The sequence below is a fragment of the Hylobates moloch genome, unplaced genomic scaffold, assembly GCF_009828535.3.
Source record: "Hylobates moloch isolate HMO894 unplaced genomic scaffold, HMol_V3 SCAFFOLD_12, whole genome shotgun sequence".
NCBI lineage: Eukaryota > Metazoa > Chordata > Mammalia > Primates > Hylobatidae > Hylobates > Hylobates moloch.
In genome coordinates, this window is record NW_026652287.1 from 53,260,976 (window position 1) to 53,281,183 (window position 20,208).

The window sequence follows — 20,208 nt, forward strand, 5'->3', positions numbered from 1 at the left end:
TGAACAACCTGCTGCTGAATGACTACCGGGTAAACAATAAAATTAAGGCAGAAATAAAGAAGTTCCTTGAAAGCAATGAGAACAAAGAGACAAAGTACCAGAATCTCTGGAACACAGCTAAAGCAGTGTTAAGAGGAAAATTATTGCACCAAATGCCCACATCAGAAAGCTGAAAGGATCTAAAATCAACACCCTAACATCACAATTAAAAGAACTAGAGAAGCAATAACAGACAAATTCAAAACCTAGCAGAACACAAGAAATAACTAAGATTAGAGTAGAACTGAAGGAGATAGAGACACAAAAAACCCTTCAAAAAATCAATGAATCCAGGAGCTGTTTTTTGAAAACATAGACAAAATACATAGACTGCCAGCTAGACTAATAAAGAAAAGAGAGAAGAATCAAATAGACACAATAAAAATGATAAATGGGATATCACCACTGATCTGACAGAAATACAAACTACCATCAGAGAATACTATAAACATGAAAATTTAGAAAAAAATGGATAAATTCCTGGACACATACACACACCCTCCCAAGACTAAACCAGGAAGAAGTCAAATCCCTGAATAGACCAATAACAAGTTCTGAAATGGAGGCAGTAATTAATAGCCTACCAACCAAAAAAAGCCCAGGACCAGACGGATTCACAGCCAAATTCTATCAGAGATACAAAGAGGAGCTGGTATCATTCCTTCTGAAACTATTCCAAACAATGGAAGAAGAGGGACTCCTTCCTAACTCATTTTATGAGGCCAGCATCATCCTGATTCCAAAACCTGGCAGAGACACAACAGAAAAAGAAAATTTCAGGCCAATATCCCTGAATAACATCGATGTGAAAATCCTCAATAAAATATTGGCAAACCAATTCCAGCAGCGCATCAAAAAGCTTATCCACCACGACTAAGTCGGCTTCATCCCTGGGATGCAAGGCTGGTTCAACATACACAAATCAATAAAATAATCCACCACATAAACAGAACCAATGACAAAAAACACATGATTATCTCAATAGATGCAGAAAAGACTGTCGATAAAATTCAACACCCCTTCATGCTAAAAACTCTCAATAAACTAGGTATTGATGGAACATATCTCAAAATAATAAGAGCTATTTATGACAAATCCATAGCCAATATCATACTGAATGGACAAAAGGTGGAAGCACTCACTTTGAAAACTGGCACAAGGATGCCATCTCCCACAACTCTTTTGTTTTTTGACGGAGTTTCACTCTTGTTTCCCAGGCTAGAGTGCAATGGCATGATCTCGGCTCACCACAACCTCTGCCTCCTGGGTTCAAGTGATTCTCCTGCCTCAGCCTCCCCAGTAGCTGGGATTACAGGCATGTGACAACATGCCTGGCTAATTTTGTATTTTTAGTAGAGACGGGGTTTCTCCATGTTGGTCAGGCTGGTCTCGAACTCTCGACCTCGGGTGATCCACCGGCCTCAGCCTCCCAAAATGCTGGGATTATATGCATAAGCCACTGCACCTGGCTCCTCCACTCTTATTCAACATAGTATTGGAAGTTTTGGCCAGGGCAATCAGGCAAGAGAAATAAATAAAGGGTATTCAAATAGGAAGAGAGGAAGTAAAATTGTCTCTGTCTGCAGATGACATGATTGTATATTTAGAAAACCCCATCGTCTCCGCCCAAAAACTCCTTGAGCTGATAAGTAACTTCAGGAAAATCTCAGGATACAAAATCAATGTGTAAAAATCACAAGCATTTGGCTGGTCATGGTGGCTCACGCCTGTAATCCCAGCACTTTGGGAGGCTGAGGCAGGTGGATCATCTGAGGTCAGGAGTTCAAGACCAGCCTGGCTAACATGGCAAAACCCCACGTCTAATAAAAATACAAAAATTAGCTGGGTGCGGAGGCATGTGCCTTTAGTCCCAGCTACTCAGGAGGCTGAGGCAGCAGAATTGCTTTAATCCAGGAGGCAGAGGTTGCAGTGAGCCAAGATCATGCCACTGCACTACAGCCTGGTAACAGAGTGAGACTCTGTCTCAAAAAAAAAAAAAAAAAATCACAAGCATTTCTATACACCAACAATACACAAGCAGAGGGCCAAATCATGAGTGAACTCCTATTCACAATTTCTATAAAGAGAATAAAATACCTAGGAATACAACTTACGAGGGACGTGAAGGACCTCTTCAAGAAGAACTACAAACCACTGCTCATGGAAATAAGAGAGGACACAAACAAATGGGAAAAAATTCCATGCTCATGGATAGGAAGAATCAATATCATGAAAATGGCCATACTGCCCAAAGTAATTTATGACTCAATGCTATTCCCATCAAGCTACCATTGACTTTCTTCACAGAGTTAGAAAAAAACTACTTTAAATTTCATATGGAACCAAAAAAGAATCTGTATAGTCAAGACAATTGTATGCAGGAAGAACAAAGCTGGAGTCATCATGTTACCTGACTTTAAACTATACTACAAGGCTACAGTAACCAAAACAGCATGGTACTGGTACCAAAACAGATATATAGACCAATGGAACAGAACAGAGACCTCAGAAATAACACCACATATCTATAATCCTATTTTCCACAAACTTGACAAAAACAAGCAATGGGGAAAGGATTCCCTTTTTAATAAATGGTGCTGGGAAAGCTGGCTAGCCATACGCAGAAAACAAACTGTACCCCTTCCTTATAACTTATACAAAGATATACTCAAGAAAAATTAAAGACTTAAATGTAAAACCCCAAACCACAAAAACACTAGAAGAAAACCTAGGTAGTACCATTCAGGACATAGGTGTGGGCAAAGACTTCATTACTAAAACACAAAAGCAATTGCAACAAATGCCAAAATTGACAAATGGGATCTAATCAAACTAAAGAGCTTCTGCACAGCAAAAGAAACTATCATCAGAGTGAACAGGCAACCTACAGAATGGGAGAAAAATTTTGCAAGATACTCATCTGACAAAGGTCTAATATCCAGAATATACAAGGAACTTGAAAAACTTTACAAGAAAAAAACAACCGCATCAAAAAGTGGGCAAAGGATATAAACAGACATTTCTCAAAAGACATTTATGTGGCCAAAAAACGTATGAAAAAAAGCTCATCATCACTGGTCGTTAGAGAAATGCAAATCAAAACCACAATGAGATACTATCTCATGCCAGTTAGAATGGCAATTATTAAAAAGTCGGGAAACAACAGATGCTTGTGAGGCTGTGGAGAAATAGGAATGCTTTTACACTGTTGGTAGGAGTGTAAATTAGTTCAACCATTGTGGAAGACAATGTGGCAATCCTTAAGAATCTAGAACCAGAAATACCATTCGACCAAGCAATCCCATTACTGGGTATGTACTCAAAGGATTATAAATCATTATACTACAAACACACATGCACACATATGTTTATTGCAGAAATATTTACAGTAGCAAAGACTTGGAACCAATCCAAATGCCCATCAATGATAGACTGGATAAGAAAATGTGGCACATATACACCACAGAATACTATGCAGCCATAAAAAAGAATGAGTTCATGTCCTTTGCAGGGACATGGATGAAACTGGAAGCCATAATTCTCAGCAAACTAACACATGAATAGAAAATCAAACACCACATTTTCTCACTCATAAGTGGGAACTGAACAATGAGAACACATGGACATAGGAAGGGGAAGGAAGGGGAACATCACACACTGGGGCCTGTCAGGGTGTGGGGGGCAATGGGAGGGAGAGCATTAGGACAAATACCTAATTCATGTGGGGCTTAAAACCTAGATGATGTGTTGACAGGTGCAGCAAACAACCATGGCACATGTATACCTATGTAACAAACCTGCATGTTTTGCACATGTATCACAGAAATTAAAATAAAAAATTTAAATTTAAAAACATAAAAAATAAAATCATCTATACATTTGTACATATATATACACCACGATTTGAACCCTGTTGAAGACCAGTTTTACACAAAAGTCCCCTAATGAACATTGTTTCTAGGATATAAAAACTTGTGCATACACTGAGGACATTTTGCAGAAACAAAAATCCTTACAAAACTCTGTTAATTCCAATATTACAGTTTGAAATTAGCCTGCGCTGACAATAAATTAAAATAAGTAAACAAAATTTCCAAACTTAGTAATAAATATAAAAGTAATTTTAAAAAACTGAAGCAAAGATAATTGTTATAAAGACAGTACCATATATCCTACATAATAGAGTATTTCTATTTATAGTTTTTTTTTTTTTTTTTTTTTTTTTGAGACAGAGTCTCACTCTGTCTCCCAGGCTGCAGTGCAGTGGTGCTATCTTGGCTCACTGCAACCTCCGCCTCCCGGGTTTAACCAATTTTCCTGCCTCAGCCTCCTAAGTAGCTGGGACTACAGGCGCATGCCACCATGCCTGGCTAATTTTTATATTTTTAGTAGAGACGGGGTTTCACTATGTTGGCCCAGCTGGTCTCAAACTCCTGACTTCAGGTGATCCACCCGATTCAACCTCCCAAAGTGTTAAGATAACAAATGTGAGCCACCGAGCCTGTCCTGTATATTTCTTTAATTTGAAAACTGTCAAAGATGTCTACACTCAAAGAAAAATCTGGAATAGGCTTCAGATTCTCTACTCAAGGCTTCTTTGAAGAGCTCAACAATAGGATGTGTGTTGCTATCCATTTATATAGCAAAGATGGAAGCAAAAAAAAATGGCAAAAAGTAGAATATTCAGAAGAATATTGAAATATTAAAACTAGAAAACTTTTCATAAATAATTTGGGTTTTTGCCTACTTGAGGTTACGACTTACCTGATTAATATTTTCTGTGTGTGTGTGTGTGTGTGTGTGTGTGTGTGTGTGTGTGTGTGTGTATGACTGAGTTCTTATAGCCTTAGTACCCTTTTAAATTGCATTCAGGAAAATAAAAAAATTTAGGATTGGAGGCCGGGAGTGGTGGCTCATGCCTGTAATCCCAGCATTTTGGGAGGTGGAGGTGGGCAGATCACTTGAGGTCAGGAGTTCGAAACCAGCCTGGCAAACGTGGTGAAACCCCGTTTCTACTAAAAATCCAAAAAATAGCCAGGCATGGTGGCTCACACCTGTAGTCCCAGCTACTTGGGAGGCTGAGCCAGGAGAATTGCTTGAACTCAGGAGGCAGAGGCTGCAGTGAGCCGAGATTGCACCACTGCACTCCAGCCTGGGCAACAGAGCTAGACTCTGTCTCAACAACAACAACAACAAAAGGCTTAGAGGCTTTAATTCGCTTAATATTTCCAGAATCTGCATAATGTGCCTCACAAAATGTTCCAGGAATATATTTTTATTAGAATCTACTAAAATTTCTGAATAGATTATTTAGAGATTAGATTTTGATTAAGAAATATTTAATACTCTAGGTATTAAATACCTGAAATACTGTAAAACTCAATACATTGTCTTCCAGAGTGTTCCTAGCATTTATAAGATGTCCAGAATAATATTTGTAGAAAATAAGCCTAAATGTATTTAGAAACGTATGTAGAAAATTATGGTATTATGCTAAGCAGGTATATTCAGGATAAATGCATTACAAAATTCTTGCTGGGCACAGTGGCTCACGCCTGTAATCCCAGCACTTTGGGAGGCCAAGGTGGGTGGATCACTTGAGGTCAGGAGTTTGAGACCTGTCTGGCCAACATGGTGAAACTCCATCTCTACTAAATACACACAAATTAGCTGGGTGTGATAGCGCATGCCTGTAATCCCAGCTACTCAGAAAGCTGAGGTAGGAGAATCACTTGAACCCAGGAGATGAAGGCTGCATTGAGACGAGGTTGCACCACTGCACTCCAGTCTGGGCGACAGTGAGAGTCTCAAAAAAACAAAAACAACTATGAATTTGTTTTAAATTATATGGCGAAATCGACTCCTAATTTTTATCTTTTTTTTTTTTGAGACGGTGTTTTACTCTTGTTGCTCAGGCTGGAGTGCAATGGCATGATCTCCACTCACCACAACCTCTGCCTCCCAGGTTCAAGCGATTCTCTTGCCTCAGCCTCCCGAGTGACTGGGATTACAGGCATGAGCCACCATGCCCAGCTAATTTTTGTATTTTTAGTAAAGACGGGGTTTCTCCATGTTTGTCAGGCTACTCTCAAAATCCCAACCTCAGGTGATCCTCCCATCTCGGCCTCCCAAAGTGCTGGGATTATAGGCATGAGGCATCGCTCCTGGCCTAATTTTTACCTTTTAGATACATAAACTAGTCGATACATAAACTATTTTAAATTTGTTCCCCTCTTTATTAGTCCTTTCAGTTTGTTATGTTTGGTACTAGAACATCCAGTTTCACAGCCATCTGCTGCTTTGGGGGCTCTCAATTTGCTAATTCATTCATTCATTCATTTGAGAAGTTTTGCTCTTGTTGCCCAGGTTGGAGTGCAATGGCGTGATCTCAGCTCACTGCAACCTCCTCCTCCCAGGTTCAAGCAATTCGCTTGCCTCAGCCTCCCGAATAGCTGGGATTACAGGTATGCACCACTACGCCCAGCTAATTTTTGTATTTTTAGTAGAGACGGGGTTTCACCATGCTGACCAGGCTGGTCTTGGACTCCTGACTTCTGGTCATCCACCCGCCTCGGCCTCCCAAAGTGCTGGGATTACAGGCCTGAGCCACCGTGCCTGGCCGCAGTTTTTATACAGCCTAGTTCTTCTCCCCGTCTCAGTTTTTAAATCATTCTTTCTCCATTTGAACCTAAGCCATACAAGCTCTACAAATTACCCTTCAATACTAACATACCCTTGAGAACCACTTTTCTGTCAGCTTCCCTTCCCCATCCCTCTAGTAATTTGGAATACTAATAGCGTAATGGTTAAATATTGTTCACTACAGATCCAAGCAGTATACATTGATTTTATCAACTAGTTGATAGAAATTTCTTTAACAATTATTGCAGTCCATATTAGTTTGATTTTATGTCTAATGCTAAGTTTTGCTGAAATACCTCCTCCTTACACTTGCCCTAAAATAGTTTTTCATTTGTTTGTAAAACTTTAAATTATCTCTGGGTTACATTTTCCCTGCAGATGTCTCTCCTGCCAATAACCTTCCTCCTCCTCTAATTTGCTGTCTCTCTAAACAACGTGAAATTTGACCTGAGCTCCCCTCCTCACACCCTGTATGCATGTTCTGTCTCTGGGTCTCCTGCTGTTGCGTTCTGCTCTCGTTTTGCTTGCTGACTCCACGGAGTTTGCATCCTGGTGTCCACAAAGAGCGCAAGTTACGTCAGGAGCTGGAGACCAGGCTGACCAACATGGTGAAACTCTGTCTCTACAAAAAATACAAAAATTAGCTGGGTGTGGTGGTGAGCGCCTGTAATCCCAGCTACTCGGGAGGCTGAGGCAGGAGAATTGTTGAACCGGGGAGATGGAGGATGCAGTGAGCCAAGATCATGCCACTGAACTCCAGCCTGGGCAACAGAGTGAGACTCGTCTCGAAAGAAAAAAAAAAAATCTAATTTCAAAGATGGTTCCTGGCCAGATACGGTGGCTCATGCATGTAATCCTAGCACTTTCAGAAGACAAGGTAGGTGGATCACTTGAGGTCAGGAGTTCAAGACCGGCCTGGCCAACATGGTGAAACCCCATCTCTACTAAAAATACAAAAATTAGGTGGATGTGATGGCGCATGCCCATAATCCCAGCTACTTGGGAGGCTGAGGCAGGAGAGGCACTTGAACCCAGGAGGTGAAACTTGCAGTGAGCCAAGATATTGCCAGTACACTCCAGCCTGGGCAACAGAGCAAGACTTCATCTCAAAAAAACAAAAACAAAGAAAGAAACAAAAAAAGGAATAAAAAATGATAGTTTCTAACAAAATTGATATTTATCACATTTTTTGTAAGAATCTAATAGATTTTTCCAGCCAGGCATGGTGACTCAATCCTGCAATCCCAGCACTTTGGGAGGCTGAGGGAGGCAGATCATCTGAGGTCAGGAGTTCTAGACCAGCCTGGCCAACAGGGTGAAACCCCATCTCTACTAAAATACAGAAATTAACCAGGCATGGTGGCGGGTGCTTGTAATCCCAGCTATTCAGGAGGTTTCGGCAACATAGGAGGCAGAGGTTGCAGTGAGTCAAGATTGCATCACTGCACTCCAGCCTGGGTGACAAGAGCAAGACTCCATCTCAAAAAAATAAATACATAAAGATTTTTCTTTTACAGACAATGCTAAGTGATGTAATTATCTCAACCAGGAAAAATGTGTGCCTCTTATTTTATCAATCCAAAAGTTATATTGATAAGCAAATTCTCCAGTTAAAACCACTTTTTCAGTGCATTAAAAAATAAACTTTTGGCCAGGTGCGGTGGCTCACACCTGCAATCCCAACACTTTGGGAGGTAGGGTTGGGTGAATCACCCAAGGTCAGGAGTTTGAGACTAGCCAGACCAACAAGGAGAAACTCCGTCTCTAGTAAAAATACAAAATTAGCCAGGCGTGGTGGTGCATACCTGTAATCCCAGCTACTGAGGAGGCTGAGGCAGGAGAATCGCTTGAACCCAGGAGGTTAAAGTTGCAGTGAGCAGAGATCGTGCTACTGCACTCCAGCCTGGGCAACAAGAGCGAAACTCCATCTCAAACAAAATAAAACAAAACTTTCTCATTAGAACCTACAAAGTACCATGTGAAATGAAGACAATAGTGAAAAAACTGTTGCCATAACACAGTAAAAGAAGGACTGTAGTTCATTGTAATGCATACAACCTTGGAATACACTTAAGACAAAACAGGATAATTAAGAAACAAGAGAAGCAAAATTTCTCTTTAAATTCAGCAAGAGTCAGCTTTGCAGCCTAGACAAAAATGCCTTCGCCACATGAAGATTTCTTCACTGTGGATATTTTTCATCTCTGACTTGAAAATACAAACTAACTCCAGCAGGAATATTTATAGCTTATTATGGAGCATCTGTGACACAAGAGGTACTTTCATATTTGTTTGCTACATTTATATATAAAAACATCCTCATGACTTATGAAGTCTCCCTAGTACTTAGCTGAACAAATTGACTCAATTAATAAATTTACTTGTCACTTATAAAAGTGAAAAGAAGCAATAATTTTTAAAAAATGCTTATATAGGGTTCTCCAGTTATAAAATAAAATGGAATGTCCTAAATAAATAAAATGTAAATACACTATTTTTTGAATTATGTCTAAAAATTATCTTGTGTGCATTACTCAATTTTATAAAATTTATTATAATCTCTGACCAGCTCACATAATGAATACTTCATAAACTATACAACAAAAAATGTATAAAACACACAAAAAAATTAAGGGCCTAGCATGAGTACCAGGCAAATAAATACAGAGAATTTGCATGGAGAGATTCTGAACTATAAGCCATAAAATTTTACAGTAATAAATTCAATAAAAAGAGAGTATAGATTTGCTTTCAGCGTTTTTGAGGTTTTTTGTTTTCTAGTAAATTAGCAACCTTATTAAAACGATTCCTTTTGTTCCAATATTGCTCTTTTCTTCAAAAAAAAATAGGTGTATTCACACAAAGACACTTAATAACTGCATAATTTTCTTACATCTAAGATTTATCTTCACAGCCATATATGTGTATATTTAACTCTATGTAAATCAAAACTAAAAGTCTGTGTGTCTTTGCAGGCAGAGAGGCCAAATGTTCAAATAAAAATATATTACAAATAATTGAAAATATCTATTTAAGACTCAGAAATGAGTTTATTTTATTTATACTTATTTATAAATTTTTCATGACCACAAAAATAACCATGCAGTCAATGGCAATTTAATTGTACACTTTAAAATAACTAAAAGTGCATAATTGAGTTGTTTATAAAAGATAAATGTTACAAGTGATGGCTACATAATTTACCCTGATGTAACTGATGTAATTATTACATATTGTATGCCTGTATCAAAATATGCCAGATTTGCATAAATATATACACATATTATGTACCCACCAAAAAAATAAGAAAAAAATTCAACAAAAAAAGGATAAATATTTAACCTATGGGAACAATATTAACTTATCTACCAGTTAAAGCTACTGGCAAAAGAGATTACTAGAGATGCTATTCCACTATGTTACCAAATAGCATACTGCTACCATCATTTACCTACACCTTTGAGTAATGTGGGATAGGTTAAAGTTGATAGCATAATAATGCTTCATTAAATGCACAACAGTCTTAACATGGTAAAAAATAAAATCAAATTTACACATAATTTAAAAATTTTGAAATATACTGCATTTTATAACATAAAAGCTCAATCACTAAAATGATTTACGATTTCATTATCAATTAATTTTTAACTAAAAAATATTTTCTATCACTATAATACAGAGGCATATTACTCTGAACATCGACCTCATACATCACTCAATAAGTTAACCACAAAGAGCCTCTCCACTTAGATTTTCATCAAGCATCTTAGATTTTAATGTCCTTACTTTTTTATAGAAGAGGCCATAATTTCCACCTAATGAGTCTATATGTGATGCAGCAATAATTGATCACATGCTTTCACGTGAATAGGAACAATGAAACAGCATGAAGTAATCTGATATTTGAATTACATCATAATTCACTTTTCAAAAATTTTATATATATACATATTTTTAACAGTATACTTTGGGCTGGGTGCAGTGGCTCATGGCTGCAATCCCAGCACTTTGGTGGGCCAAGGTGGGAAGATCACTTGAGATGAGGAGTTTGAGACCACCCTGGACAAAATGGTGAAATCCCATCTCTACTAAAAATACAAAAAAAAAAAAAAAATTAGCCAGACATGCTGGTGTATGCCTGTATTCCCAGCTATTCAGGAGGCTGTGGCAGGAGAGCTGCTTGAACCCAAAAGTCGAAGCTGGCAGCAAGCTGAAATCGTGCCACTGAACTCCAACGTAGGCAACAAAGTGAGACTCTGTCTCAAAAAAATAAATAAATAAAAAGTACACTTTGAATATAACTTTGCAAAATATCCTCTACTCTTTTAAAAGTTATATACAAATAATTTAACTAGTTTTAGATTATTTTCTATACTCAGCCCTTTAATGTCTCAAGTGTTTGTGTCTTAGTTATTTCTTCTGTAAATTCTGATATTTATGTAGACTTTTCTATGTATTAAATATCATACATATCTATGTATATTCATGTAGACTTTTTAAAATCAATTTTGAATTAAAATTTTTATACATATGGCCATATGCAAAAACATATGTTAATGTAAACTCTCCAGTGTTTTCTAAGGTATAGTTTTTGGGGAAAAAAAAGTTTTTCCAAATTTATTACACTTGCTGGATTTTTCTCCAATATAAATTTCTGATGTTGAACAAAGTTGGTGCAACTGCTTCAAGGTTTTCCTCTAGTATAAAATGTGTACAAAAAGATCTGTGATACAAGTAAATGCACTATAACCCTCTTTACATTTGTAATGTTTTTCCTCAGACTAGTCTCATTCACTTTAAAGGATTATATTTTCTACAAGATTGTTTGACAGTAATTGCACTTACAATGCTCCTATAAAGTATCAAATCTCTGTTGTTAAGATGTGAACAGATATTAATGGCTTTTCCACATTTTTTAAATTTGTACACCTTTTTTCAGGTATAAATGCTTTTCTATGCAATAAGGTGTGAGCATTGGTTAAAACGAGTTTTGCCACATTCTACACATTTGTAAGGTTTCTCTCTACTATGAATTTTCTATTTACTTATTTACATATTTTTAGACAGAGTCTTGTTTTGTCACCCAGGCTGGAGTGCAGTAGTGTGATCTCAGCTCACTGCAACCTCTGGCTCCCAGGTTCAAGCAATTCTCCTGCCTCAGCCTCCCGAGTAGCTGGGACTACAGGCATGCGCCACCACATCCAGCTAATTTTTGTATTTTTAGTAGAGATGGGGTTTTACCGTGTTGACCAGGCTGGTCTTGAACTCCTGACCTCGTGATCCACCTGCCTTGGCCTCCCAAAGTGCTGGGATTACAGGCGTGAGCCACCACACCAGGCCTATTAATTTTCTTTTTTTTTTTTTGAAATGGCGTCTGGCTCTGTCACCCAGGCTGGAGTGCAGTGGTGTGATCTTGGCTCACTGCAAGCTCCACCTCCTGGGTTCGGGCCATTCTCCTGCCTCAGCCTCCTGAGTAGCTGGGACTACAGATGCCCACCACCATGCCTGGCTAATTTTTTTTTTTTTTTGTATTTTTAGTAGAGATGGGGTTTCACCATGTTAGCCAGGATGGTCTCGATCTCCTGACCTCGTGATCCGCCTGCCTCGGCCTCCCAAAGTGCTGGGATTACAGGCATGAGACACCACGCCCAGCCTATGAATTTTCTTATGTTGAGTAAGTCTTGAAGACCGGGTAAAAGCTTTGGCACATTCTTCACATTTGTAAGGTTTCTCTCTAGTATGAACTTTCTTATGTTGAGTAAGTCTTGAGGACCGATTAAAAGCTTTGCCACATTCTTCACATTTGTAGGGTTTCTCTCCAGTATGAATTTTCTTATGACTACTAAGGTTTGAGGAGTGGGTAAAAGCTTTGTCACATTGTTCACATTTGTAGGGTTTCTCTCCAGTATGAATTTTCTTATGTTGGGTAAGTCTTGAGGACCGGTTAAAAGCTTTGCCACATTCTTCACATTTGTAAGGTTTCTCTCCAGTATGAACTTTCTTATGTTGAGTAAGTCTTGAGGACAAGATAAAAGCTTTGCCACATTCTTCACATTTGTAGGGTTTCTCTCCAGTATGAATTTTTTTATGACTGTTAAGGTTTGAGGACTGCTTAAAGGCTTTGCCACATTCTTCACATTTGTAGGGTTTCTCTCCAGTATGAGTTCTCCTATGACTAGTAAGGTGTGAGGACCGGTTAAAAGCTTTGCCACATTCGTTACATTTATAGGGTTTCTCTTCAGTATGAATTCTCTTATGTCTAGTAAGTGTAGAGGAACAGGTAAAAACTTTGCCACATTCTTCACAATTGTAGGGTTTCTTTCCAGTATGAATTTTCTTGTCTTGAGTAAGTATTGAAGAACAGGTAAAAACTCTGCCACATTCTTCAAATTCGTAGGGTTTCTCTCCAGTATGAATTTTTTTATGTCGAGTAAGTCTTGAAGACTGGTTGAAAGCTTTGCCACATTCTTCACATTTGTAGGGCTTCTCTCCAGTATGAATTACCTTATGTTTAGTAAGAGTTGAAGACCAGTTAAAGGCTTTGCCACATTCTTCACATTTGTAGGGTTTCTCACCAGTATGTATTCTCTTATGGCTAGTAAGGGTTGAGGACCGGTTAAAGGCTTTGCCACATTCATCACATTTGTAGGGTTTCTCTTCAGTATGAATTCTCTTATGGGTACTAAGGGTTGAGTACCTGCTAAAGGCTTTGCCACATTCTTTACATTTGTAGGGTTTCTCTCCAGTATGAATTCTCTTATGGTTAGTAAGGGTTGAGCAGTGGTTAAATGCTTTGCCACATTCTTCACATCTGTAGTGTTTCTCACCAACATAAATTGTCTTATGGTTAGTAAGGGCTAAGGACTGATTAAAGGCATTGCCAAATTCTTTACATCTGTAGGTATTCTCTCTAATATGAATTTTCTTATGTTGAGTTAGTTGTGAAAGCATGCAAAATGATTTGCCACATTTTTTACACTGGAAAGGTTTCTTTCCAGTATGTCTTCTCTTATTTCTATCTGCATTTGAAAATGCATAAAAGACTTTTACATATATATCACAGTGATACATTTTGCTCTGGGTAAGTGTCAAACATTGGTTAAGTCCATTATAACCTACTTTGTATAGCTTACAATCACCTACAGTTTTATAGCCTTTTCTTAATTGTAAGTTCTCATGTCCACGTTTATCATATCTCCTCAGTGTCACTTTTTCGAAAGAATCTTTTATGTCTTGCTCTGGCCGAAAGTCTTCAACAAAATGAGAACACACAACTAAAATAAAATTAAAACAACAAATTACTTCACTTACTAGACTCAGATATATATATGTCACAAACAAAACCTCTAAAGTTATACAAACTACATAAGCAACACATCATAGCAAAATACCAGATTCTAATTTCTTCATAAACATATAAATGTAACAAAGACATACGAACCAAAATATATTTGTGGATAATTTATCAGTAAGTTATATGTGTGCAATGCCCCAGGTGAGTACAAGGCAAAGAGTCACAGAGAATGAAAAACATTTCTGTTACATTTACCCAACACAGCTCTTCCTGTTCCCCAATAAAACACAGTGCCTTTGGAAGTAAATTGCCAACTCCCGGTTTTGTTTTTAAAAGACAAGAAATATACTGGCACACACATCTTTATTTCTGCTTCTAGGATATTACCAGATGCTGGATTTAGCTTCCCATAACATAAACTGCTGAAAGAAATGGTGGTATACTTTGGTCAGGCATGGTGGCTCATGCCTGTAATCCCAGCATTTTGGGAGGCCAAGGCGGGCAGATCATTAAGTCAGGAGTTCAAAACCAGCCTGGCCAACATGGTGAATCCTTGTCTCTACTAAAAACAGAAAAAATTGCTGGGCATGATGGCAGGCACCTATAATCCCAGCTACTCAGAAGGCTGGGGCAGGAGAATCACTTGAACCCAGAAAGCAGAGGTTGCAGTGAGCTGAGACCGTACCACTGCACTCCAGCCCGGGCAACAGAGCAAAACTCTGTCAAAAAAAAAAAAAAAAAAAAAAAAGGAAAGGAAAGGAAAGGAAGAAAGGAAGAAAGAAATAAATGGTGGTATACTTTGCAATGACAGTTTGAGTCTTCTGAGACCAAAGGTAAATGTCACAGGAGTGGAGTGACTGCAGTACCACAGACAGGAACAGGTGTAGCAAGTGATTACTGACTATTAGGATGATACATGAATACACTTCTTTAAAAAATAAAAACAAAGTTTCAGACAAGACACATCCTAACCATATATTTGAGAGACTGCCAGAATCTCTAACCAAGACAACTGATTTCAGACTATGCCAGGACAAAGCTGCATTATCAAGATTGTGAGAGATAGTTTTTAAATGTCCAAATCTCAATCAAAGATTACAATGTATACAAAATATTAGGCCCCATCAAAAAATTTATAAAATTTTTAGAAAGCAAAACCATTAAAAAATAGAGATGTAGAGATCAATTTTTAAAATTTAAGATAAATTGAATACTAAATGAGTAAAATAGGAATATAATCTACTACTGAAAATCAGAAAAATGAGGATAACAAAAATATTAAAATTATCATAAAAACAAAATTGTGGAGATAAAAAATAAAAAATAACTGAAAAATTATAAAAGTAAAAAAATATAAAAACGAAGTTCAACGAAGTATGATACACATAGAAGATATTTATAACAAAACACATATAAGCACAATTGTAAAAGTCACAGACAAGAGAATCTTAGAAGCTGCAAGACAAAAGTGATGTGTCACTTATAAGCATAGTCTCATATAATAATCAGTGAATTTGTCAGCAAGAATATTGCAGGTCACAAGTAAACTCTGTGGTATTCTCAAAGTCCTGGGGGAAAAAACAGCTGTTAAGTGAATATAATACAGTCAGCAAAACTGTCCTACCAAATTAAAACACATTCCAAAATGATCAAATCCTGAGAAAATATATTGGCACGGTATATACTCTACATATACCCTATATATCAAAGATGCTGAAAGGGGTTCCTGCTGCTGAAAATAACATGATACAAGAAAACAACACAATCATATAAAAATACATAACTTTCTGGGAATGATATGCACACACACAAAAATCAAATTCCTTAAAATTCTTTATTCTATTCCTTAGAATTATTCCTTAGAATATTTTTATTCCTTAGAATTATCATAATGGTGCACAAAACATTTTAAATTATTATCTAAAAGTAGAAAGATAAAAGCATAGAAATTATTCTAGAAATCTGTTAATGAATATACAACATAAAAAGATAATTAGTAACATGAATAACAAAGTTGAGGGCCGATGTAATGAGGAAGAATTTTTTATGTAACTGAAGTTAATGTTTTACCAAAATAAAATATAGTTTTGTCGTTGAGAGGTTTTAGGTAATACCCAAGGTACCACAAATAACACATCTGTGTAGACAGACACGCACAAACACAAAAAGAATGAAAGCATATATCAATACAAAAATTAAAAAGATACAAAGCAAAATAGAAAGAGAAAATGATGGACAAAGATACAAAAATCAAATAAAACAATAAAATAACAGTGTTTTTCTTTCAGAAAATTATTTAAATATATGCAAATTTAACTTTCCAATCAAGAGACATATTTTCAATAAAGGGATTTATAGGAAAAATTTTAAAAATCAAGATCCATCTTGCCTTTCTACAAGTCAGTGAAGATCTAATGATAAAAAAAGACTGAAAGTGGCAAGATGGAAATAGAAATTTCATGTAAATATTAGCCAAATGAGAGAAGTCAAAATAATATCACACAAGCTACTGTGATATTTTATATATAAAATATACTTAATTTCAAAAACTCATATTTTATAAAATGTACTTGAAGTTAAAACTCCAAAGAGACAAAAAACATTAAACAATACTAGATTCATTCACTGGGAACCTATGACAAATTTGTACATGTGTGTGTCTGTGTGCATGTGTGTATCTCACATTAGGTTCCCAATATGTGCAGCAAATACTGACAGAATTGAAGAAACACATAGAAAGCAATATAATTAGCACAGGATACTTCAATACCCCACCTCCTGTAATAATAAGACAAGAGAGAACATTAGTAAGGGAACAGAGGACTTTAAGGTAATATAAAACTATTATTCCTAACAGAGGTATAGAGAACACTGCTAAACAACATCAGGATACACACATTTCTCAATTGCTCATATAAAATTTTTCTTGCTAGATCACCTGTTAGGCTAAAAAAGAAGTCTTAACAAATTTTTTAAAACTGAAATCTTACGGATTACTTTCTATGACCAAAACGGAATGAGAGTATACAACAATAGCAAAAACTAAAAAAATCACAAATATATAGGAATTAGGTTACAGTGAGCTGAGATCATGCCACTGCACTCCAGCCTGGGTGACAGAGTGAGACTCCATCTCAAAAAAAAAAAAAAAAAAGTAATTAAGCAATACACTCTTGAGCTCTTGAGCATGCTTAGTTCAAAGGTTTAAATAACTAATAGTGTGAAGATATTCATACTACTCAATGTAAATTTACAGATTTAATGCAATGTTTTCCAAATTTCTCATTGCACTTTTGAAGAAATAGAAACAGCAACCCCCAAAGTAAAAGAAATATCAAGAGACAGACAACAAAGTACCCAACAATCTTTAAAAAAGGAACAATGTTGGAGCAATTACAGTTCTTGATTTCAAAACACATTACAAAGCTACAGAGTTAAAACAAACTGGCATGAGTATCAATGTGAAAAAGTAGACTAATCAAATACAATGTAGCACATATACAAACTTTCACATATATATTCATATGAAGAGTCATTTTCACACCCATTATTATTGTAACATTGTTACTAAAGCCAATGGGTGAACCACTGCAAATTTCTGTCAGCAAATTATTCAGTAGATATAATTTGAAATTAGTATTTTTATAATACTAAAATATCACCCACGTTTGAGAAAGCAGGAAATATTCTAACAACCATAAAGATAAAGCTCAATGACATTATGTAAAATGAAATGAGCCAGCCACTTTGGAGAACATAAACATTCAAACCATTATTATAGAACAACTAGGCTTAACAGACTCCAACAAAACTTTCCAGCTGAGGCCGGGCATGGTGGCTCATGCCTGTAATCCTAGCACTTTGGGAGGCTGAGGTGGGTGAATCACAAGGTCAGGAGATCGAGACCATCCTGGCTAACATGGTGAAACCCCGTCTCTACTAAAAAAAAAAAACAAGAAAAAACACAAAAAATTAGCCAGACGTGGTGGCGGATGCCTGCAGTCCCAGCTACTCAGGAGGCTGAGGCAGGAGAATGGTGTGAACCCGGAAGGTGGAGCTTGCAGTGAGCCGAGATCACGCCACTGCACTCCAGCCTGGGTGACAGAGCAAGACTCTGTCTCAAAAAAAAAAAAAAAAAGAAAAAACAACAACAACAACAACAACAACTTTCCAGCTGAAAGCAAGAGATTCTCTCCAGTCAAAAGCAAAATATCCTTATTAGCACCTGATGTATTCTGTTAGGACACAAATCAAGTCTTACTAAATTTAGGAATATTGGCTGGGTACAGTGGGTTATGCCTTTAATCCCAACACATTAGAGACCAAGGTGGAAGGATCACTTGGAGCCAGAAGTTTGAGACCAGGCCTGGGCAACATAGTGAAATCCTGTCCCTACAAATAATTAAAAACTGCACTAGCCAGACATGGTAGTCCATGTCTGTAGTCTCAGCTACTCAGGAAGCTGAGATGGAAGGATCACTTGAGCCCAGGGGGTTGAGGCTGCGTTGAGCCAAAATCATGCCACTGTACTCCAACCTGGGTGACAGAGTAAGCTCCTGTCTCAAAACAACAACAAATAAATTTTAAAAGACCAAAATTACACACTGTGTTTTCTGGCCAAAATTAAATAAAACTAGGAACTAAAAGCAAAAGTAAAACTGGAAAATCCAAAAATATATGAAAATAGAACATGCTCTTCAACATTTTCTTGCCTAGAGGTCAAAAATTTATCTTTTCAAATATGTCAATACAACATAACAGTGATAAACACATTTAATATAATCCCTAAACAATCCCAATAGCACAGTTTTTTACAGAAATATTATTTAAAATTGTAAAATTTGATCATAAACTATAGCCAAACACCCATGAAAAAGAACAAAGAGGCATTATACTTTTTGATTTCAAAACATATTAAAAGCTACAATAACAAAAACAATGTGGTACTGACAAGACAGATGAAAGATGAAAGAATAGAATACACAGCACAGAAATAAACCCTTCTGTGTATGATCTTCCACAAAACTGCCATGAGCACACAATAGAGAAAAGAAAATCTCTTTAAAAAATAATATTGGAAACTGGATATCAATATAGCCTAGCCAACATGGCGAAACCCCATCTCTACTAAAAATACAAAAAAAATTAGCCAGGTGTGGTGGCATACACCTGTAATCCCAGCTACTTGGGACGTTGAGGCAGGAGAATTGCTTGAACCCGGGAGACAGAGGTTGCAGTGAGCTGAGACTGCACCAGTACACTCCAGCCTGGGCAACAGAGCAAGACTCTGTATCGAAAAAAAACAAGAGACACTGGTAAAATAAAGTTGGGTCCTTTCCTTGAACCATATACAAAAAACATTTTAAATAAAATACTTGGATATTTAAAAAAAACAACAACAACTAACAAATCCCTTAGAAAAAAATATAGAAGAAACACATGACATTGGACTTGGCCGCATTTTCTTAGATACAATATTAAATGCATGAGCAACAAAGAAAATAGAAAAATTTAACTGCACTAAAAAATTTGTGCACATCAGAAAAAACATTCAATAGAGTGAAAACGTCTCTTAGGAAATGGATGAAAATGTATGCAAATCACATGTGATATGATTTAATATTCAGAATATATAAACACCTCTTGAAACTAAACAATAAAGTTGAATAATGTGATTTTAAAATGGGAAAATAATTGAATTAAATTTTCATCAAAAAAGATACACAACTGGACAAAAAGCATTTAAGAAGAACAAAAGATCACTAATTTATAGAGATATGCATGAAAATCACAATGAAAACCAAAATCACCTCACATCAAGAATGGCAACTGTAAATTTTTAAAAAAATACCAAATCTGTTGATAATGCAATGAAAATGAAACCCATGTTCATTGTGGAAAACAAGAATGCAGCCATTACTTTAAAATGTTATGTTTCTCAAATACTTAAAAACGAAAAAAAAAAAAAACTGGACCAGGCAAGGTGGATCATGCCTGCAATCCTAGCACTTTGAGAGGACAAGGCAGGCAGATCACCTGTCAGGAGTTCAAGACCAGCCTGGCTAACATGGTGAAACCCTGTCTCTACTAAAAATACAAAATTAGCCAGGTGTGGTGGCACGTGCCTGTAGTCCCAGCTACTTGGGAGGCTGAGGTAGGAGAATCACTTGAACCCGGGAGGCCGAGGTTGCAGTGAACCAAGATTGCACCACTGCACTCCAGCCTGGGTGACA

General features: G+C 36.9%; 1 protein-coding gene across 1 annotated transcript in view; it reads right to left on the reverse strand.

The window, feature by feature from the left end:
• Positions 1-9,844: 9,844 nt before the first annotated feature.
• The window catches only part of ZNF429 (zinc finger protein 429), a 32,170-nt gene continuing 21,806 nt past the window's right edge, over positions 9,845-20,208 (reverse strand). Inside the window, exons 2-3 of the mRNA XM_058425770.1 lie at positions 16,046-16,112; positions 9,845-14,042 (exon numbers count right to left, since the gene is read on the reverse strand). Of these exons, the coding sequence (XP_058281753.1) occupies positions 12,241-14,042; positions 16,046-16,112 (1,869 nt within the window). The 3' untranslated portion in view covers positions 9,845-12,240. The remainder of the gene's footprint in view (positions 14,043-16,045; positions 16,113-20,208) is intronic.